Here is a 24,540-nt window from a genome sequence, read left to right as displayed (position 1 = left end):
GCGACTTTGGATGAAATCGCGCAATACCGAAGTAAATGGCGACGTCTCATCTAATCAGAGTCCAAGATACACTTCGGGTCGCTGTGCCATCGGAGTAAGTAAGATTGTTTTTCACACTCATGTTAGATGAAAATAATTATGTACACTAACTATTGAAAAAGAAATTTCGAGGGCGACAGTGGTATCTTTAAAAAACTTTATAGAAAGAATCCTCTTTCCAAATTATCCCATGGTAACCCTACCCCCAGCAATGTCGAGGGACTCGCGAGGGTACGCCTGAGGCGACACCGTAAGGGCGCGGACAGACCGGAGGGGCGAGAAAGAGGGACTTAACTCAACAATCGATTAAGAGGAACTTTATGAGGGGAGAACATTGGGGCTTTTTATTAGAAGGCAAGGTGAATGGTGATACTGTGAATAGATGAATTGACTTGGTAACAAAAGTGTACGTGTAGTCGATAAACTAGATCCCACCAAAAGAATTTTCATGTAAAATGTTGCAAATACGAGAACATAATGCCTTGTATTATGAAAAAGTTATCAAATAGAGCCAAGCCAAGCTCACGTAGAGCCAAGCCTCTAACTGTACTATACACCTTTACTAAACAAACTACAGCATATTTAAAATATGTGGGAAGGCCGTTTCGCTATCGTCAAATAGACTCGTCAGTTGAAAAATTTATTAATTTTTAATTCCCTTTCTGTACGGCTGCCACGAAAAACTTTCGAGTTCGAATCGTTTGCGTATTCGAATCGCCATCAAAAGATTTAGTACGAAAACTACAACAGCGCCCTTGTGAACGTGTCGTAAAGTGATCTTAGTTTGAGAAATGGTGCCACTAAACTTATTTTGAGAATAAAAATTGACACATTATCTTTTAATTTGAAGGTTGAGTATCGAATTTTGTCGAATACGCAAACGATTCGAAGACGTAAGTTGTTCATGCTAGAGGTCCTGTATACAATAGTTCTTGTAGATAGTAGCGAAACGACCAAGCCGCAGGAATAGAAATATAAATTGCCAGATCCCAAACCAAAAGAGAACTGTAGCGTGACCTGGAGACCTTTGTCCAATATCCAATGATAATTAATCCACGCTATTATTTAGTAACAAAGCTAAAAATAGTTCTGACGCGATTATCACTCTATAACCATAAACACGTTCGCAACTTTTGAACTTGACATACAGGGTGACGTAACATTACGTTGTCAAAACCTTTAGCAGTGAACTCACTGCCTCAAATTCCTTTTTTCATTCAAATCATAAACATTTCGAAAATGAGAAATGAAAGACAACCGGTAAGGTGTTACAGATTTTGCCGTTGCCAACATAACACATCTGTAAGCTTTTTATCAAAATCGCACGTATTTCTCTTCTTGATATGTGTCATTTTGACGAATGGCACCTTTATTCATTATTATCAATTAGTGCTTAGTTTATTATTTTAATTTTAGTAATGTCCATAAACTCCATTATGTTAGAGGCGTAGATATATTTTCCGGGAAAATATTAACTGGCTAATAAACGTAGTCTGATCTTCTGTCCATCACACCCTGTATAAAATGGCAGTTGAAGCCCAATTAATCACTATTTCAAAGCTGTCGTTTTTAGACTGGTTTCGTGCTGTGCTTACGTCATGACATTTCCATATAAGTCCGCAGCATCCACCGGTCTGAGATAGCTTCGCTGACCGGGTTGAGAAATGACTGACATATTTTTGCTTTTCGAAATAAAACATGTCATTTGCTTTTTTTATTTTAAAAAGGTTTATGTCAATTTGCCACAAATTCGTCACATTTAACAACGTGTTTCAGAAATATAGTTTTTTTAATTGCTTAATTGAAACGAAGAAAATTATAAATAACACAGCCATGTCAATACATTTCGTTTGTGTAATTAAATTGCTTGTATAATTGGGTTTCTGTCAGTAATCGCCTTCCATTGCGGCATAATGTCAACTTGATATTTTGATTTGTAGATAAAAATATATGTCACAATATCCACATATAAAATACTAGACGTCGCGAAGACTTAAGAAATTGCTTAAATCGTACTCGTATCTGTTATACCATTGAAAAGGTCATCAAGATAAAGTTTAACAAAACATGTTTAGTCAGATCAATTACTAACCAACCGTTTAATTTAACCACTGTCAAGTGTAGATAGTAAATAGGCGTACTTGTTGAGATAACGTGCGCTAAATGCTCGTGATAACAAAATAATATACATACTTACGTCTACATCAAAACAAGCAGTGCTAAATATAAAGATCGTATATCATTTAATCGATTAAAAAAGCACTCATCCCACCACTCTCTCCCACCACTGCAACTCCTGTATAGCCAGGATCTACAGCTTGGTCTGGAGACCAAGTTTCGTTGAAATAAAACTCAACCAGCGAAGGTAGAGTAGTCCTGAGGGATAGCTAAGCTAACTGTCTTGGAATCCGCAATGAATATAATCAGAAGAATATAGGAGGAAATAGATGATAGTTGGGTTTTTTAAGCGCTCAAGCTGTAGATCCTGGCTACACAAGAGTTGCAGCGGTGGAAACGAGAGGTGGGAATAGTAACGTAATATAGGATTTCGAAATATAAATCGATAGTCTTTTTATCTTTAAAGCACTCGAGTGTTTTTAATCGATATCCTTTTATCTTTATAAGGCGGTTGTTGCCCCTTTTTCTCGACACATAAATGTGTTACTTTCTTATTCAGCCTTAACATTTATGTTTTACCAATTAATTTTATGACGCCCAGATTCTTCCTGATCGATTTCGTAGACTGGACGACCTTGTGTACTTCAATTACAGATCAAGTCAGTTTTATGCGTGTTGTGAAAGCTAATAAATTATCGACCTCCTTTATAGTTTCAACTCCTTTGAGATTTTGTTTAGAGTCTAGACGTCAAAGCTTCAAATAGTTTCGTTTCTATTGAAGCTTTCTACGATTTGTTCCAATTTATTTAGGCACAGAATAAGTAATAGTACCAAGGATTTAGGTTTAATAAGGTTACGTCATCAATTTGGTAGATGCGTTTGCTTAGCAAGATTAAATTACCTGTTGTGCTTTTAAATAATAATATTAATGTTCATGAACTTTGATTAAATCTGACTATAACATAACCCGAAAAGACAATATTCTGTACACATACTTAGTTTTGTAGGCAGCCCTTAGCAGATATACATATAAATGAGGGTTTTCGCGATTGAAAAATCCGCCAGATGGCAATACGTAGACGCGAGGTCCAAATGCTGCATGATTGGTTACTTTTGACATGACATTGACAGATATGTCAAAATCCACCAATCATGCAGCATTTGGACCTCCCGTCTACGTATTGCCATCTGGCGGATTTTTCAATCGCGAAAACCCTCATTCCTGGACATTTTACACTACGCTTCTAGGCCCAAACTAAGCAGAGCTTGTACTAGTAGATATGTCCCCGACTTTTATCAGAGTTTCTACAACCTTTGTCGAATAGAGTACGACCTGTTTACAGGCTTTCATTTCCATATTTATTGGAAATGCTTATTGATAGGTTCAATCAAGTGGCAGAAGAAAGGTTATTATTGGTACCAATTTTGGTTCTGGGACTGTAAGTAATGAATGTTTGTATTGAAATTAGCTTCTTAGAATTTCATTTGGGTGTTGTAGTTAATTTTGTGGAGAATTTACCGTTAATTTAATAAAAGTAATTTTAACAGTGTTTAGTTGGTACATAAAGAAGTTTAAATACATATAAATAGTTACTTTAAGTATGACCGGTCATGATGAAAATCCTTGAGGGAGGACTTTGTGCAGCAGTGGACGTCATTTGGCTGAAACTACCGAACGAATTTCACGTTGTGACAAACTTGTAATAATACAGGGGCATTTGTTTTCATACGTGCTTCTTAATCAAGGATTTTAGATGGTATTATTTTGATCGGATTTTATTTAATAAGATAACGCTAATACTTAATTTGTGTATGTCAAATGTCAATGTCAAAGCAGAGGTCATATTTTTTGCATCATTAAGTTTTATCAACAAAGCATCATACTAAACATAAATTAGACGGTAATTGGAGAATCAAATCAGTCATATTCATATTTTATTTCACTTAGTTTGACCTTTAAAGACGTTACTTAAATTTATCTTTTTATAGGCTTTTATTTTCAAAATAGAAATTTTTTTTCTTCTTCTTCTTCTTCTTCCTCAGCCAAATGACGTCCACTGCTGGACAAAGGCCTCCCCCAAGGTTTTCCACAATGAACGGTCCTGCGCTGCCCAGATTTTTTTTAATTTGAAGAATTTTATGTATTCAGGATGCATATTTTAAACCTTATGTACTCTACTTGCTACTTATTTAAAAACAATAACTGCGTAACATAAATATCTCGGTAAGTTCTTTTCGAGCTTTACACCAAGTCTTAATATTTAATGCAATGCACATCGACATTTTTTCATTAAAATTCGTAACACGCACTCGTCAGACATTTAAAACGACTTGCCCGTCAGTTTTTCCTTTCTCTTTAAATTTCATTCTATGACAGACATAGATTGATCACAAGATGCATTTGAAATAAACCATTCTTTTAATTTTAGATACAACGTGACGTATTATGTTGTTACTCCTTCTTTTTTCAACATTTCGTGTCAGGACGAAATACTTGTGCATTTATTTTTTCACGAACACCCCTATTCAAACCCAAGTGTCCGGGAAATGTGTCTGGACAATACACAAAATACGGACGCCCTAAATAGCGGACAAAGATGTGTTGTTACAAAAATGTCCACTGTTGTAAGATAGGCCATTCTCATAAGTAGGCCGCGTTTGTAGGCTGCATACACGAGGACGTCTTGTCTTCGCAATCACGCGAGAAATTTTCACGGCAATCTTCGCATTTCGAAGTTTGAATAGGACACGATTCTATCTTCGAATTCGAAAGTGGCGTGCGTTCCGAATCTGTGCAATTACTCACTTTTGTTTTTTATTGACGTCGGAGTACAATACTGGCACACGCGATATGTTTTATTATTAATTTCTCTTTTAGTGGCCAGCAAGAAAGGGAAATAATAGTCACGTATAACGATAAAACGCTTACATTTTTAACATAACGGACATGCAATATCCATGAATGCACAATAGGAGAACATCATAGTTATTTAGTTTAAAAAATAAAACTTATAGAAATAGAGATATAGAGGGACAGTTCGGTAGATATTGAAACATTTAAAGGATAAAGTTTGTCAACCAGTCTCGTTTGGCTGTGGAGCTAAGGGATTACCATGCAATGATTAAGTAGGTAGGTACAGTCATGCATACACTTCCTTGCATCTATTGAATCACGGCCTGCGTCATGCATGTAATATCTGGTTGCACAGGCTTAGTTGTTAAAATGTTCACATACCCTGTACCAAGAGGCCACCTGTGGTTGGCGCCGAATCACCACCGAAAACAATATACAATACATATTATAAAGATGTACAGTTATATCTACAATGTAATAAATAAAAGGTACACAATATACGATTATACATATAACTTTAACATTTGACACATACTTATTATAAAATCGATGGTTATTAATAATACATAAAATATAAAAGTTATAATATAGCCGCATAAATCAGACTATAATCTCCAATTTGATCGCTCTACATTTAAATAGAAGTAATAAAAACTTTAATTACACACTCTTTGGTCGCTACGCATAGATTATAAATCTTAATTCCCTTGCCTGTAAAAAAAACAAAGTTCCTAATTCGAAAGTGACGCAAGCTTTCGCGCCAATTCCCGCGATAGACGAATCTCGTCTACGCGGTATGCAAATGGCGGACGGGTGAGTAACAGAGTATTTATCGTATCGTGACCGGCGCCTGTGTTTAAGGAATTACTTCCACATAACGGTATGGGAACTGGTTTGTATTGTCGTGTGTTGGAACTTGGCCGTTGTCGGCGGTGATTTTTCCCCGATCTAGGCGGATAAGACACGCGCGAACGGACGGGCCCGTAGCACGTAGAAGCGAGGTCTGGGGCCGTTGACGTAATAGAGTATACCTATTAAAGCTTGTTCAGGTGACCTTTGGAGATGCATACTAATTGCCAATTGCAATAAAAGTCGAAAATGACAGATTAATTTTAACATAAATTCTCTGTTCTATTAGATTAAATGACATTCACCTTTCCGCCAACTAAAGAGATTGTTTTTGGAATATTTAAGAACCGGACTTATGGCGTGAGACATTTTTCCATCTTTTCCTTATCTCCGATTCTTAATATTATTACCTACCTAGGTCATACCTATATCTACCCAAATAATTGAGAAACTTTTAAAAAAGTTTTTCGTTCCTTCTAGCTACATAGGTAAGTGGATGCATCGTGCTTGTACTGTTTGTACCACCTAACTGTGCAAATTGCTCCAAAATGTCAATTAATACGGTCACCAACCTCATGTAATCTAGTCTACATACAGAAGATTAAGAGGTACAGTCCACCTCAAAAACACAGATTTAGGCAACTTTCCTCCTTAAGGATAGAAGTGTGTAGGTAATTAAATACGCGGTTGACTGTACCTGGCACCAATTTGCACTTATCGGTTTAGTATTCCATTCTCGGAATACGGTCGTTCGAATTCTTAGACTGTGATGTAAGGTTACTTAGTTTTTTTAGGAAATAATCAGGACTGATGACACAGATTTTTGTTTAATTGCCAATTAGTGCAGTCGTCATAATCGGTTTTGTCATGAAAACAATCCATTCGACATGGCATTCTATGAAACTGAGTTATCCGGTTTTGTTATACCCAGTAGGGATGTTTCCTGGGTCAAAAAGCAAGAGTTTTAATTAGTCCGTCAGTTAACTTATCAAAAAATACTCTACACGTATTTTTTACTTTTTCAAACCAATGAAAACTTAAAGAGATAAAGCGCGCCAAAGTTCATAAGAAGAGGCTCGTGACGTCAATGCGTGCATAAAAGTGCCGCACGTGAACTTCAACGCACCATAACTATGTAATTATTTGTTAGATTGACAAATAAAAATATATGCGTCCAATATTTTTTGATATTAAACATGACGGACTAAAAAATTTTTTTAGGAAACTAGCCTATTGTTAAAAAACGATTAAGTGGTAGATACTCTATTATTAAAAAAACAAGAAAAACTTTGTGTGTTTATTTCGTCAGGAGTGATGGGACGCTTCAATAATATTAATAAACTTTAGAACACCATAATGTCAAATAAAGATTTCCATTACCTACCATAAGTCCCATTACTCAGTTCTTTCAGCTCAAAAAAGTAATAGTCCAGGGTTTGAATTGCACAAGAGAAATTTATAGCCCTTTGAATGGACCAGTGATGTTTTATAGTTGCGTTTATTGTTATTTACGAGTGTCCCCGGACGTGTCCCGCCCACAGCGTCCCACGTGTGCACTTACGCGGTATGAACGGTTATAATAATAAGTAAAAATAACCCCGGATCGGTCTCGAGAAAAATGATGCAGTTTCGATAAAAGTTGAGACAATGGCGCTTAAATGTCAATGCGATTGGGTTATACGAAATACAAATGGACTTTTTTTATAATTTTGACACAGTTTACTTATATGGTTATTTGTTTTTTAAAAGGTCATTGACATAGGTACATTGTTGTGATTCGAAAAAGGTCGCAATTGGCAAAATTTTATGTGTGATGGAATATACATGGTTGTGTAAGCTACATTAATTTTTATCGCACGAATCTTGCTACGTGTCATTTAGTATCCTTTCATGGGTATTTATTTTACAAGCAGCGGACTTAACGAAGTCCTGTCATTCACAAATTCCATAGAAGAAACCTAATTCGCCCCTTTAAGTTTTCACATGAAAACAGCAACTTTAATTAGGTTTTTATGGAATGGAAAATTAAAAAAAACCCGGTTTCTGTTGAAATGGAAACATGGAAATTTTAAAACAAAAATAACCAAATTGGTCCTGGAAAATATTAAGATCAACCCAAACCGGAAATTGGCGACCAAAATTATTTAAGGCTTTAAGGCTCGTAGACTATTGATTGACACAAAATCTCCTCGAAAAACAAAGATACACTCAATCCACGCTTCCATAATTATCGGTTAAGTATCGATCGAGTGTACTTTTCCATTCTTAGTTAAATCGATTCCTGTTTAACTTAAATACCAATTTAAAATGCTTCAATCCTTTATCGATTCCATTTCCATTCGAAACGAACGCGATCATTCGATCTATCGAGTGTTTGCGCGATTCGAATCGCGTAATCAAACTTCAAGAGCTTTCGATGTCTATCGAAGACGATCTTGTGGAATTATTGGAGACAATAATTATGATTGAGGGATTAGAATAAGTTTGCGAATATATGTATTATTTCTATCATTAAATGCCAATAAAACGAAAAGTAAATAAATTAAAAAACTTTCAAAAGTCCTACAGCTAGAATAAAAAAATATTTCTCTTTTGAATCGTTATTGTAAGGACCTTCACTTAAAACATAGTTTTATGTCAGTACCAATTTAAATTAAACGTTTGACATTTTGAATAATTTTCAATTACAATGCTGCAAACTGGTTATTCTCTATTTTCTTGTGTCACAAGTTGTAAATCTATCTAAATAATAACTAACCAAATAAAGGCGCAGGACCGGTCTTTGTGGAAATCCTTGGGGGAGGCCTTTGTCCAGCAGTGGACGTCTTTCGGCTGAAACGAAGACGAAGAATAACTAACCTTTGAAATTCTGTAAATATTATACTTTAATTGAATTATCATCTCACAAATTGCGTATCGTTAAGTAATTTGTATGCATAATTTTGATTTTATCGACCCCAAATGCTAACAACTTGTTTTCCCCAACAACGTTGTTTTATTGCTATTTTTATATTGCATCAAGGTCAAAGACCGAAATAACATTTCTGGGCAAGCTTTTAAATGTGGTGATTTCGCACATTTTACTTTAAAACCTGATACGCAGGTTTCGTCGAAAATATTAAATACACCCTGCATATAAACGTTGAATAATTTGATCTCATAATATTATTTGAATAAGCGAAAGTATGACGTAATTTATAATGCGTACTTTATTAACATAATGGGACATAGATTCGCTTATACGTCATTATGAGGAGCAGTAATTTCGATAATAGTTAATTTACCTATCAGAAAATGGCGATATTAATTAAGTCTAATTGAACAGAAAAAAACATAATCTATTTACATTAAAACCGGTAATGTTTAATTAAATTGTGTGTATTTACTTTGGATAATTGGCATTTCATCAAAATAATGTATCCTCGTAGTGTTATGCTGTTGATTTTTAAAGCAATTAACACTTCAAGTACTTACTAATTTAATTGGATATTTTCTACCAATAATTTGCAAAGCACAATTTTCCTAAAAACACATTACTCTACTCCTAGCTAACTCAATTAGTGTTCAATCAACTCTTAATGTGGATTTTTAGTTGCTTTGAAATTGATAAATTATCACTCAATTGTTTTGACAGCTAATAAAGAACGCCAATTGATTGGTGGTCTCAAATACCCTAAATACAAGATCGTATACTCGTACCCTTAAGATAAATTATCATGACGTCATTACATAAAAAACAGACTGACCACTCGATATTGATTTAGATGTATCTTATGTCCAGTAGTTAGTATTTTCAGTTGATCTAAGGTTAAGTTGCACCATCTAACTTTGACCGTAACTTTGACGATAACCGGTGTTTTTTGTATGAAGTTTGACAGATTTTTGACGTTTGTCAAAGTTAAAGTAAGATGATGCACCCCAGCTTAAATTTTGCTTTAAAACTACATCTTTATCACTTTAATGTGCTAGCATCAAAAGCAAAATTAGTTGTAAAAAACTATAATTTGTAAGTCATACTTCACTGTGGCTTCAGCATTGAGCAGCCCTTAAAGTTTTCGGCAGCTATAATTTTTATTCCGTTTCATAACCCTAACAAATTAAATGTGTACCCAGCCAGAGGCGACGGAGTTTGATGTACACTTCGACTAATTTCTTGGAACAAGTTATACAATTCGCGAATTGACTGCTTCTGCATAAATTTAGATGTTTTCGGAAGTCGATATAAAGTTTTAATTTTCAGTCTCTTGTTTGCTACCTTGTATGTTTTACACAGGCACATTTTCCAATTAGGGCATTTGTGTATCTTTGAAGGTGTACGAAATCAATACAACCAAACTTAAATGTAACCTCCGCTTCATATTAAATACACAGCCAGTTAAGGTAGTGTTTACTACTGATTTCAGACATGAGTGCTGCAACCTCTTAACCACTATTAGTTCAAGCTACTGTCTTCTAAACTAGATTCGACATTTTAATTGGTCCTTCGAGCCGGATCTTCTAAACTAGATCCAACATTTTGGTCCTTCGAGCCGGATAAGCGCTACCATTAAACCAAGCGGTACTGACCTTAGGCAGAGCTGCCAGACACTGCTGCTTGACGTCCCACACGAGCTGATCCCGCGGGAACTGCAGGCTCTTCTGCACATTGAGCTCGGGCACGTGCACGCGCACTAACAGCCAGCCCTCCGCGCCCTCCGAGCACTCTCCCTCCATTACGCTACGCCATCTGTAAAGAGGAGACACGTACTTAGAACTTGAATGCTTCTTCTCCTTTCCGTGTCGACAACAAACCTACACAGTGTCAGCCCAAAACTCCGCCACAAGAGTGGCGTTGTCAGTAGCACTCATCAAATCCTCCTGAGTGCAGTTGCTTGGGCACTCAGGGCACGACATCAGGTGCTTCATTGACTGGGGAACAACTTGAATGCTGAGCTACTGAGTCGGAATCGGAATCAGGCCATAAGCATATTCAAAAGATTACTTATGTAACAATGTTGGAGACCTGGAGATTTAAATACGGCTGCTAATATAGAGGTAAGTTTAGACTCCAACATCTCACATAAAAAATATTAAAGGGATCTCATCCCAGCACATGCTGCGGTTGTGGATTCTAATTCCTCCAGGTGAATTAAACTAAAATGGCTTGGCCACATAGGAATTCATAAAGTTGTATAGTGATGCATATGGTGGCGCAAATGTGCGTTTGTGCGAGAGTAAAAGAGACGTGGTGGCGCTTTTAGTACATACAATGTACGAGTATTATTGTACATTTTTTCAGCATTGTTTAAAATATGAAGATTTTAACTGAGACGTCATTGCAAAGGATACACGTTGAAACTGAGGCGTCATCACAAAGGAGACGTCGAAATAAAAACTCCACTGTTATGTGTATTTTTATCGGCGTGATAAAAAGTAAGTGTATGGCAGGATGAATAAAACATGGAAGCAAAATTTAATACAAAAATCTTTTCAAGAACTCGACGTGAACACTCGCTACAAAATCAGATGCCGAATGTAATATTGTTTTTCAACCGACTTCAAAAAAGGAGGAGGTTCTCAATTCGACCCGTATGTTTTTTTTTTTCTATGTTTGTTACGCGATAACTCCGCCAATTACGAACCGATTTGAACAAATCTTTTTTCGGCGTATAGGTAATAATACCTCAAGGGTGGTCCCATTTAAATTTAATAATAGAAAAAACAACCCCCAAGGGTGGAAAATTGGGGATGAACTTTTTTATACGCAATATCTCCGCCGATTATAAATCAATTTGAACGATTATTTTTTTGTTGAATAGGTATTATCAAAAGGGTGGTTTCATGCGAATTTGAAGAAAATATTTCACCCCCAAGGGTGGAAAATTGGGGATGAACTTTTTTATACGCAATATTTTTAATTATTAGTTTTTTTTTGTGTTCACGCATTTGAAGTCGGTTTTATTTTTTTTAAAAGTTAATTATATAAGTACCATTGCTCAAGCATTAGCCTAAATAGATTTAATCCAATCTGTCAGTCTGCAGCTGACAGTTGACAGGGACATATTGATTTCATATCAAAATTTAGGCTAATCTGCCGTGGTCGTTTAAATTAACCTACTTTTACATTTAAGATTAGGTATAATATGAACACGCTTACCTATCAATATCATAGGGTAGGGTAACTACCAATGGATTGACTATTCTAGGAGCTGTCAGAACGACTCTAAGGCCTCAGCCTCGAGTTTAGCGGGCAGCGGGGCGGGAGCGGCGGCGGCGCGGGAGCGGGGCGGGCAACGCAGCGCGCGGCGCTTTAGCGGCGAAGTGTTGTGTTCGGGGTTGTGTTGTCGAGATATTTGTTTTTATTCGCAAACGAAATGTCTGAACAACGGCGACAATTTTATTTCGATTCAAATTAATTTATTCCTAACGCTCGATTTATTGTCGGCAAAAGAAGGAGTGCGCTGCCCGCTCGTTGCCCGCTCGATACCCGCTCCCGCGCCGCTGTTTTCGAGAACCGGTCTATTTGATTTTACGCATAAGATCCTGCTGCTCCCGCGCCGCCGCCGCTCCCGCCCCGCTGCCCGCTAAACTCGAGGCTGAGGCCTAACATAGATTTTGATGCCACTATTTTCATGCGCGTATGAGAATCAAATGATCTGGTGCCCCCGATGGTAGCTACCGATTAGAAGATGATACTTGATAGTACTAACTCATGAGTTATGATACTAATAGCATCGTTTTAGTGGTGTCAAATATATCACAGATATTTTACAAAAGTTAACGAACCCGAGTGTACGTCATGAAATCAGTAACAATATTGCGTGTCCATCAAGTAGTCCACTTAGTAGCCAGTCCTCAGGCATCGATCCGGTTGCGTTTCTATGAACAGCATTAATGTCGATATCATGGCGCCGGGCTATCGCCTCTTCCACGAAACGTACCTGTGACTTGTATCGCAAATATTTTGTTTTTACACGTGTGAATCATGAATTTGTAGGCATGGATTAATATAATATCTAAGCAAGTGATAAAGAGGGACTTAACCAGCTGCGTGAGGTTTATAGGTATTTAGGAAGTGAAGTATGTTGGTGACTAGACTCTATCACTCTTACTAATAAAAAGTTACGACGCATGTTGAACACTAGTTGAATGAAACTAATAGAATGGATGAATTTCAATTTCTGTGACGGGTCTGGGTGGAATAATTATGGTATTTTAAAAAAATTATACAAGTAGTACATCCGTTAAGCTAGCACCCATAACACAAGCATATTAGTTGCTTATTTTGGGGCTAGCTGTGTGAAATTGTCCAAACATTTATAATAATTATTGTTATTTTAAAACATAACTCTAACTAAACTTTAATTAAACTATTGTTCAAAGCAGGATATTTGTATTTAAGAAGAGGATAATTGAAAACAAATATAAAACTTGCCCTATAGTAGGCAGGTAATATTCCCGTGTAAAAATGAAGTCATTTAAATGTTAGAACGCTAAGGACTATTTAACTCGGATTAACACCATAACTTATTTTATGATTACCAGTACAACAAATAAAAAAATACAGTCATTTTTATATAGGACGATCAAAATGACAAATGGTCGATAAACGATGAGATTATTATGTAAGTCCACAAGAATACGGTACAATTATTTTTTCCGTAAACATAGAAATATCACACACAATGTAAATAAACTCCCGAGTTTGAACAATGACTCACTAAAATATTATTTGCGTTAGAATTTATCGAAAGTGTGCGAATTCATTCGTTTCGTTTGTGGCTGGTAAATATTTATTCGATCGATAGCGTAGCCTTCATACAACTGAGCTAGGCTACTGAATAATGTCGTCGGTAGAACAAGGATGAGGGACTGAGAGGCATTTTACTTTGTAGAGTGTGCTAAAGTTGGGTTTATGATGAATATCTTTTATTTAATTATGATTAAGACGACTTACAAATACGTACGTCGTACCTATTTTTTTCCCTATATTTGGGACAACAAACAGTTACATTGAGGGCTTATGTACTAAATCTTAATAGTTTGAGAATTTAGTAACAATCCAACCAGCACAGTTGTCCACAGATAGGATCTAAAGTAGTAAAATGCAGAGCTTCAACAAAATTAAACAATTACTTAATGTGTATTGACGATGGACAATATTTTTAAATTTATATGGAAAGGGATTAAAAATGTAGAGCTGAAAAAGCTGTAGGTACTCGTACCTACTTTATTAATAAAGTCAAAGTCAAAATGCCTTTATTTTCATGGACTATTCAAAATAGTGCGTTTATGTTGTCCTCTATACGTGGTATTGGTTTCATGACAAATATCTAATGCTGTCGTTTTTTAAACGCTTAAATCGCTGAAGATGAATATCGTGAATCTTCTTGCGGCTCTAGTATATTTCGGTATAAAGTTGTAACTCAAAATTCTGTCTGTTATATTTTTGTACTTCGTCACAGTTAAGTACTAATGGAGTAAATGTATTTATTGATCATAATATTTATTTTTTCTCATTTTCTCGCCCAATTCTCCGACTGTCACAGTTTACAGTCCCACAAATATAAAATACCTAGTTTACGGCCAGTATTTTAGACGTATTTATTTGAATTCGCCTTCCATTTCGAAGTAATCGTAAACTTCTCGGAACACAAATCGCGATTCCCTATTAAGTGCTCATTGAGCGAATGTTCGCGCGAATTCAATTGGACTTTTACGGCGAATGAGACCATTAAGATGGCCACAGGCTTTAAAATGGCAGTAAAATGAGTCTAAATATATGGCAGGTAATTTGGAGGGTTTAAATTTAATTAATAGGTGATATTAACGCACTCTAATTTGCGGGAACCCTTTGGTATCGTTATTCATAAAGAGGTAATAAGTTTAATTACTCTTTCGAGGGATATAAAGTTAGGTACATTAATATTAGAACAAGGTTGGTGTATTGGTAGAGATGTCAGAATTAAATAAATCTAATTGCTTGTTAGGTAGGCACCTATACACTTCATAAATATTGTGACAGCTTATCGATCATCAAGTTTAGCAGTGAATTGATTTCTTGAGTTTTCAATGTTACTCCCGTACACAAAGATGTTGCAATTAGACATCAGCAGCATCTACTGGATCAGACTGGGGTTTTTACACCTTGTACAGATACTTTTGAAGTAAAATAAAACGAAGTCACTATCAAACTATATTTTTTGTGTGACCCTGATAAGTCAATACATTTCCAATACCAGTGTAAACTTAATTATCTTATGACGTACAATACAAATATACCTTATGTTAATTGAGATTTCAGAACAAAAACCTGTTTAAGCAAAGTCGTATTTTTCAGAGTTAATTTCGCTTTATTCAACTGCAAATGAGCTTTTAGAAAACTCGGCAAACTTTTATCACTTCGTTAAAGTTAATGAACGGAGCTTAAAGCTTATCTATGAGGTCTGTTTGCTGATGGTTTTTTAGTGGTGTGTGGACTTATGGTGATAAGACGTTATCAGCCTTGTGTTGTGGCGGTGGTGCTTTATACTTAGGTGAAGCACGCTTCGAAGTTGGTATAGAAAGGTAATTTTTTCGTTTCGTTTAGCGATTTTAGAATGTATGCGCTGATGAAGCAGAAAGAATTCGTATATTAGTAAGTTTACAACGTTGTTACATATTTCTTTTTACGATAATAAGATATTATTTATTTCATTTCGTCGTATTTTTATTTTTATTTATTTATTTTTCTCATCTATGCATGTGCTACGTAGTTCTACAAAGGCGTATACATATGTATAATATTTTTTCCTCTATTTTTTTCAATTATAGGGTTACTGTAATATTTTGTGCACCATAGGTATACTAGGTCCTCTATTAGGTAAAGTACAAAAATATTTTTTTTATGAGAGACGAAAAATAACTTGAGCCCAAATCTGTGAAGTTAAATGATGACTGTAATGGTATTACATAAAAGTTCCTGCTTAAAATTACATAATTTGTATACGTCACTCGTCCCTTTCAACGTGCCTCTAACTTGGACCCAACGACCTCTTTCCAGCGACTTCTTATCGGAAACAGCAGTTTTTAGAAAGGCGCGAAGTTTCGCGATACATTTCTAAGTTTGAAAACATTCTAGAACGCCGTGGGTAAACAAAAGAACAGCGCTGGAAATTGACATTTTGCATTATGCCAGTTCATCATCGTCATTGTGAAAGTATTCAAGCACTTGATGAAGTTTTGAGTTGCGTACGTGTTTTAGAAACTCATTCGTCCATTTCACTGATTACTTAAACTATTGGCTCTGTGCACGATTACAGCGCCAACTAGCGTCCACAACTTTGTGGGCTCTGTCACATTGACATTTAGGTCGTATATTTGTGAAAAAATATCGAAATGATAAAATAACAAAATATTTTCGACTAATAAATTGATGTGATACCATGATTTGAGTGGAAAAAAGGTTTTGAAATCATTTTGGTCATTCAAATCAAATGAGGTAAGTCCAAAAAGTGTGTTTAATTTTGATTGTGTCAGGGTTTGTTTACTTCATTTATAGTTGTAGTTTTACAGTAAAACAAAAAGAAAAAGCCACTTTAACGGTTTCATTATATAACAGTAAATATATTTAAATATTCCTGTATCGCTAGTAATAAATTAAATATCGTTTTCAGATCGAAATGAGTATTGTTTTGAAGACCGGGTTTGTGAGTGTTACAATATCAAATTCCAACCACAAACCGTATTTAAAGGAAAGTTGTTAGTATTGGCTGGACAAGTCCGAGATGTAGAAGAATTAAGAACAAAACAAGGGCAGAGTTCAATAATTCACGCTCTCATCACAAGGCAAACATCTGTGCACAACAACTACTGTGACTCATTTTTGTACTACCACGTTGTATAGTCTAGTTATTTCCAAATTGTAAANCAGGCTATAACGATATTACCACGGTAATACTATCTATACAGTATTCCAACTCGGCCATATTTTTGAAATAAATGTCAACAGCCGCGCGGAACGTCATCGTATGACAACATGCGTTAGGGCTGCCTACTTGCAGACCCTATTTTCATTACATGCCTACTTTGTATTGTGAATGTATTTTGTGATTGTAATTTTTATTTTATTTTGACAAACAAAATACTTTGTGAATGAAACAGGATAAAAATTTATGTTGTTTTGTGATTAGTAGATTTAATTGAAGAAATATATTTGTGTTATGATTTAGTAACAAATCTTATAAATTTCGACCGTAAAATGTATGCGTCTCGACTTAGGCGTACAAAATGCTTGATTATTATACAGGGTGTTAGGTAAATGGGTTTATAAGCCGACACTAGCCCATGGTATAGAAATGGTATGGTGAAGTCAGAAAATTGATAATATCATTTTAATCATTTTAATTTTCATACAAATCTGATTTTATAAATGTTATTTTGTATGAAAATTAAAAAAAAACCGATGATATCACTGACTTCATCATATCTACCATATATGCATAGGTATGGTAACATGGTCTACTGTCGGCTTGTAAACCTATTTACCTAACACCCTGTATAAATAGGTACTTGTAATTATTTTTTAAAAAAATAGAGCGCTTACTGTTTAAAAACAACACATCGTCCGTTTATTACTGTGACACATTCGCGACACCCCCGACTTTTGCATGTCGAGCGCATACCGAGATTCGAATTTCGAAGGAAAGCTCGCGTTTCGTCCGTTTATATGAAGTTACAATACTGTATGATAGTATTACCGTGATATTACTACTTCTATTTTTTTAATTTTTATACGTAATTCAAACATAACGTTTTGATGTCATGAACAATTTAATTTGCTTGAGACCTTTCGTTTAAAAACAAGTAAAAATTACATTGTATCCTGTGTTACGTAATTAAACCAGATTATTAAAACCCATTATCGTAACAAGTGAATAATTTAATTAAATGTCAACCACCAACTTATGACCTTAATTGACACTGTTATTGATATGCTACCTTTTCTTAATGATTAACATAATCAACAGTATATAAAAACGCAATTAATCGTTATTTAATCTACTATAAATAAATATTTGTTACTACTGTACTATCATTATCACCTGAATGGTTTTTTATCGGACGTATAAATTGAGTATAGACACCTCGTTAAGTTAAACATGGTGGTTTCTTATTTGCTAAGTAATAGAGGCGATTTTGCCACAAAAATGTAAAGTCTGATGTGCTGTCGACTGTACTAAGCTGACATGTATATTGTGTACTGTGTATCGGGGTCATAAAGTTTATAGCCATGATAAAAATAGGTTATCGATTGATATCTAATACCAGCTTACGGTAACCGCCTAAGCCTGGTGGTAGGCTTAGCTGACAGAGCTAGGTTTATTGGGTTCACATCTCGTTGGGTCCAATTGCATGGGGATTTATACCAAATTGTCCGATACGTTACTAACCATGCTTAGCATCAAGTTATAAATGGAATTTATTTCTTGCTATAAGATGAGTGCCATGTGGGGACGGCAGTAAAGAATACAATTCCCTACCGCCAACAGGAGGCGTGTCGTAAGAGGCGACTAATTTCTATAGCACGAGATGGGCAGCAGCGTCTGCGTGCGAAACTTATAAAAAACTGCACTAGCCAACCTACCTAGCGTGGCGAGTATGGGCAATTTTTCCCCCTAATGGAAAAGGCCGCTACCACCCGGGCAACATGAAAAGTATTGGGGGAGGCCTATGTTCAGCAGTGGACGTCCTATGGCTGAGTGATGATGACAAGATTTGAGAATAAACTTTTATAGGTTCAAAAATAATAGATAGGTCTTTCTGGGCAGAATTTCCAACAGTCGATTTCAACTGAAGAATATTTCCAATACATAAACTATCAGTGCCAATCTTATTCTGCAGATAAAAGTTACCTGGCGATGAAAAAGGGTATGACTTTAAGAATAGGCAGTTCTACTTATGAGGATTTACGACAGTAGTGCCTGACACTACTGTCAAATTGTCTTAATTCTCACTTAACTACTACATTTAACTGCCTCAGAAATACCGATAACTGAAAACAGGTTAATTACTAAAGATAAAGTATTGACGATAGAGTGAATGATGTAATAGGTATTATTATTCCAGGGTAATATGTTTTGAATGTTTTTTAAATTACGTCCTTAGGGGAATCAAATAGTGTCGTGAATGGCTGGAGATATTGAACAACTTTGTACATAATAAGTACAACTTAAATTTTTACGTACGATATCATGGTCTTTTCAATATTTCGTCACCTACTCCTATAGTGCTCCTATACGACTGTCTAATTTACTAGAGGCAATGGAAAATTTTGCGATGAAGGACTGTTTTGGACGCCGTCTACCCCATCTAGGGGGCATAGGACATTAATGCCCGTTTTCACCATCAATCCCAAATTTTTAAGTGACCCCTGTGAAAACAAAATGCCTGTTATGTGTTACCATAGGGGTCACTTAAAAATTAGGGATTGATGATGAAAACGGGCATAAGGCCTTTTCAAGGCGAGAGTGAATAGGCACTTGCAGGGCAGATATGTACCATCCTAGACTGCATTCCACTTAACATCAGGTGTGATTGTGGTCAAATACCTGCCTTGTTATGCATTAAAAAAAAGTCAAGTAAGTCAATGGAGAAATTTCTCTACCCACGCTGGCCAGAAGGATTGGACTTCCATGCAATAAACGGTTAAAACAGTAATTTTGATTTTGACTAACTCACGATGCTTCAAACTATAGTCATGATACTACGCATTCTAAAGGCATGATGAAATACCATCCGCGCTGCACACGCGTGTTTGCGCAGCAATGTAAACAAACGCGCGCGCATCAGGTGTCCGTTAGCGGGTTTTGAATTTGACGCTTGTTTATGCTAGGCTTCTAATATTACATTAAAGACGGAAATTTTTGTAGCTGAACACTATGGCTAAGTTGAACCACCTAACTTTAACAGTAACTATAAGGATAACCGGTGTTTTTTGTACGGAATTTGACAGACTTGACGTTTGCTAAAGTTAAAGTAAGGTGTGCACGTGTAACCCAGCTTAAAAGTAAGTAGTTACGTTTAAAACTCCATAATTATTTACTACTCGTTATTTTATTATGATTCCTAATTAGTTGCAGCATTGTAAGTCATCCAAAAACTGTAACTTGACTAGACTAGAACATAATATTTTATGTCATTTAACAGTCTTATACTTACACTTGTTGAAGAAATAGCTCTTCCACTGAACGTTTTTGTTATTACCAGCCAATATTATGCAAGCATACCAGAACCAATCTATTAAAGACATACACTGGTATTTTAACATACCATGAGATACACGTCAATTTAACATTTACATAATATGTGTCACAATTTCAAAATAATAGTCTATTACGTGCGCAATAACTCCATAGAACAGCCAAATGAACGCACTAGCGCTTTTATACAGCAGTTATATCACCAATTATCAGAACCACGCGAACATTTGGGCTTAAATAGGCGTAACTGTACATACATTACATTCACACAATACTCTCATACATCACGTTTAGTTGGTTTTTATAAGGCTGTATAAGGTATGCGTGGGCAGCGTGTACGGAATTCTGAGGTTTTTCATTATAAGATGGTTTTTAATGATAGCCTCTTAAGAAACACGAATTATTTCAATGGGTGTAGAGTTTGTGGAGTCACGCGCGAATCGGGCGAGTGCGGTTATACTGTTTGATTACTGCTTGTGGCTAATTGTTTTCTCAAAAGCAATTAGTTCAAAGTCTTGTTCATAATTTTACCATAGTCTTTTTCAATTTAGAAGTAGATATTTGACTTGATGAGAACTTTCAAAACTAAAATTATGCAGACAGACTCACCTAAACACTGCGGTTTACATACAAGTTTCACCCCAGCCCTTATAAGCCCCCATGGAAATCGTTGAAAGTTTTATGAGAATAATAACGACTGCGGTGCACCTGATAACATATCCACGGCTGTATCAGACCTTGGTTGCTCTTTTTCAACATATTACGAGTATTTTGGTAGAGTTTTGGCTCCATCCTTGAAGAGGGCTTTCCTTTCTTCTTTACTAATTAATACCTGTTTCTCAACAACACCATATTATTATTGTTGGTAGCCGTTGTTTTAATCTAAACTATGCCATGGGCGTTCAGGTGATAGAACCACATGTACCAAAACACAGGGCGCACAATACCCGTGCGAACCTCGCAAGCCGCGGCCTTGCTGTCAGCTGGGCCTAACAAAAGCATAAAATATGCCTTTAGTTCTATATCGGTGTTAAATGTATCAATGGTGCTACTCGTATGAATCGCGAGGTTGCAAGTGATTGTGTGATATGTAGACTGCTGTACTGAATGGAACTTTGATTAGATCTTCAATACAAAACAATAGATGAATTTATAAACTGTGATTATTATCAGAACCACGCGATATTACATCGTTAATCCCTAAATTTTGATTAAGTTATCTGCCGAAAATACTAATTAAGTTAATCATAAGTGTAATTTTGCTGTTTTGTTACCTGGTTTCTTAATTAAAAACTTGTTTAAGCTTTGGATATCAGTCTTTTAATTACATATTAAAATATACGAGTAAAGTGTAATAGAAGCAATTATACCTAATGGAATTTCCCATTATATGAATTATTAGTTATCTATTGTTACCTACTAACAAATATCAAATCAGTGTAATATCGTAATAAATTAACCTAGTGAAAAATAAAGGCTGTGCAATAATCTGCAATATTTGTATTTCGTAATTTTAAAGAACTCCCTAGGGCCTAGGATATGGGTTAGTTATATTTGAACTCCTTCAAAGGAGAAGATTAACCAACATATTAGGACTCTACATTTCAAAGGGTTAACACGGGAATAGGTTGCACAAGCAGTTCTCACTGGGTTATCAAACACACGAAAAAACCTTTCTTTGTATAAGTTTAAATTATTACGTCAACAATAGGCCGCCCGCGCTCGTACAGTCAAGTTTAAAATGTAAAACAATATCTAAAATCCATTTAGGGCCGTTTTTTCAATATCTGAAGCTGTCATTATGCTAAAGTAGATAAAATATACGTATACTGTATACTGAGTGTGTTACAGTATAGATACTACTGAAAATGGACTAAACGAGTTATAGATTTAGGCTGGGTTGCACCATCTTAGTTTAACTTTGACATACCTACCTAAGTACGTCAAAAATCTGTCAAACTCCATCCATACAAAAACACTGGTTAACGTTATAGTTACGGTCAAAGTTAGGTGGTGCAATTCAGCCTTAAAGACTTATTTTTTCTATTCAGCCTTTTTTTAGGAAGTAGAGTTTTTACTTTACGTTACTTTTGAGTACAGTACAGTACAGTTTGTACAGTACTATTTTCTAAAGGCAGTAAATTTACCCTTAAATGCGCATGTCATTTAGGACATCCTAAATTCTATGGCGCGTCCATATTCCGCGCAACATAATTTATGCACACAGCAATTACGCGTAAGCACGCTTTCCACACGGAAGATATTCCAGCCATTTTACTCGTTTTGCAATCCACGCCACCGGCTAATAACCGCAATTAATTCAGATAATTTATTTACAAACTCTAATTAATGTCAAATAAAACTTAATGAAAGGAAACAAGCATTTAAGCTGTACACAGAAAGGTCTCAGATTCCCAATTATTGAAAATGAGAAGCGTCCAGTTATGAAAATACTTTTTTCAGTTAGGTAGTCGCACAACTCGATTTAACGTGTCGAGTTTTTTGGTCGATTAGTGTTTCTTGCGACTAATTCTCGAGTTATCACGTCTTGTCACCTACTGGCCAGTGTTTGTTCGACAGTTTTTTTTTCTCCCACAAAAAAGTACTTGTCTCACCGATTGTACAGTTAAAAAAGCGGTCCATTGGCCCAAAGAATTCGTACATAGAGTCGTGACGAGTCAATCACAGGTCGATGAACGCCTTTTTAAGGTTTTTAGACCTCGACCGTATTCCAAAGAATTAAAGTTGAAAGTTAATTAGTAAAACAGTGGGCGATTCTTTGATATTTGTCAAGGTTTAGCGTAATTAATTTTTAAATATATTCTTGTCGCGGATTGTAAATCACATTCGACAGAAGGCAAAAAAGCGATTTATTTTATGACTAGCTTTCCGCCCGCGGCTTCGCCCGCGTGGAATTTTGTCTGTCACAGAAAAACTTTATCGCGCGCGTCCCTGTTTCAAAAACCGGGATAAAAACTATCCTATGTTCTTTCCCGGGACTCAAATTATCTCTATGCCAAATTTCATCAAAATCGGTTGCGAGGTTTAAGCGGGAAAGCGTAACAGACAGACAGACAGACAGACAGAGTTACTTTCGCATTTATAATATTAGTTGGGATTGACAATGATTTATTTTTTGTGTCTTTGATTATTTTTAGTATACATTTTCTACAAATTTATTGCTTATTAAGTTTGATGGAATATGCCTATCAAGCGTAGTTATTGTTAAAATTACATTTTATTTTAAATCCTTTCGCATTTTCATCTTCCAGTTCTGTCAAGCAAAAGCTTTTTCCTTCACCGTCTTATTCTGCAGCTAATGAAATTGCAGCTTCCAGCAAATGGCTTCCGATTCAACTTGCGATTATCCGCTTTGTTCTATTTAGAGAGGGCTTTACACGAATCGATTCCAGTTCAGTTTAAGAGGTCGGATCAAAAAGAGATGCAGTTTTAATTATTTATGAAACTTTACTTTTCTTCTCTCTATTGCTTGCAGTTGTTAATATAGCCCACAAGGCTTTAAGAACTGACGCCCGTATTCACAAACATTACTATGAGGTCTCACAGTACGCGTGGACGCACCGGGTGACACACGAACCAATCACGGAGCTCTATTCAACGCATCCAACAAGGAAATCGAGAGTAATGGCAAAAAAATACCAATAAAAAACAACTGAATATCAACAATTGAAAATATGTCTAAAATATTGAAAAACGGAAAATGAATTATAGCTATAAATATTGTATATTGTTGTAAATTTTTGCTCTACATTCATCATTCGCGTGTGCTGTTGTGTACAAATGTAATTAATGAATTTATTTATAGTAGAAAGTTGTAAATAATAGTAGTAGGTACTAATAAATATTAAACTCGTAGCTTCATTTCTGAAGTAAATGAAATTAATTTTCTTTTAAAAAGTCAATATGCGTAGAAAGGATATGAAAAGGAAGACACTTTATATTAGTGCATTGCACAAATATTTATAATATTAAAATTTACTAGTTAGGTAGTAGGTAATAAGTACATATCACGGAATAGGTTAACAAAATTCCGCGCTAAGCATCTTTTAAAGTCTAATTTCTATTGATTTATTAAGAACTAAGATAATGCTATACTACACTAATGCTACTGATAAAATTCCATGTTTTATAACACAGTATTTCGTACGAGCTTTCCGCCCGCGGCTACGCCCGCGTGAAATTTTGTCCGTCACAGAAAAACATTATCGCACGCGTCCCTGTTTCAAAAACCGGGATAAAAACTATCCTATGCCCTTTCCCGAGACTCTAACTATCTCTATGCCAAATTTCATTAATATCGTTTCAGTAGTTTAGGCGTGAAAACCACACAGACAGACAGAGTTACTTTCGCATTTATATGTATTTTAGTATAAAGTTATAGATTACGTTAAAAATATCACGTTATCAATTGATTTACAGCATTATAATTTATTGTGCTTG

General features: G+C 35.6%; 1 protein-coding gene across 1 annotated transcript in view; it reads right to left on the bottom strand.

The window, feature by feature from the left end:
• Positions 1-24,540, bottom strand: part of LOC114362213 (SH3 and multiple ankyrin repeat domains prosap) — a 152,916-nt gene that overhangs the window by 105,505 nt on the left and 22,871 nt on the right. Inside the window, exons 2-3 of the mRNA XM_028317514.1 lie at positions 10,427-10,586; positions 5,393-5,410 (exon numbers count right to left, since the gene is read on the bottom strand). Of these exons, the coding sequence (XP_028173315.1) occupies positions 5,393-5,410; positions 10,427-10,573 (165 nt within the window). The 5' untranslated portion in view covers positions 10,574-10,586. The remainder of the gene's footprint in view (positions 1-5,392; positions 5,411-10,426; positions 10,587-24,540) is intronic.

This window comes from Ostrinia furnacalis, unplaced genomic scaffold (genome assembly GCF_004193835.3).
Source record: "Ostrinia furnacalis isolate ACB-3 unplaced genomic scaffold, ASM419383v2 OfSCF0389, whole genome shotgun sequence".
In the NCBI taxonomy this organism is placed as follows: Eukaryota; Metazoa; Arthropoda; class Insecta; order Lepidoptera; family Crambidae; genus Ostrinia; species Ostrinia furnacalis.
Note: the sequence above shows the minus strand (reverse complement) of the source record. Positions and strands in the feature narration are given on the sequence as shown.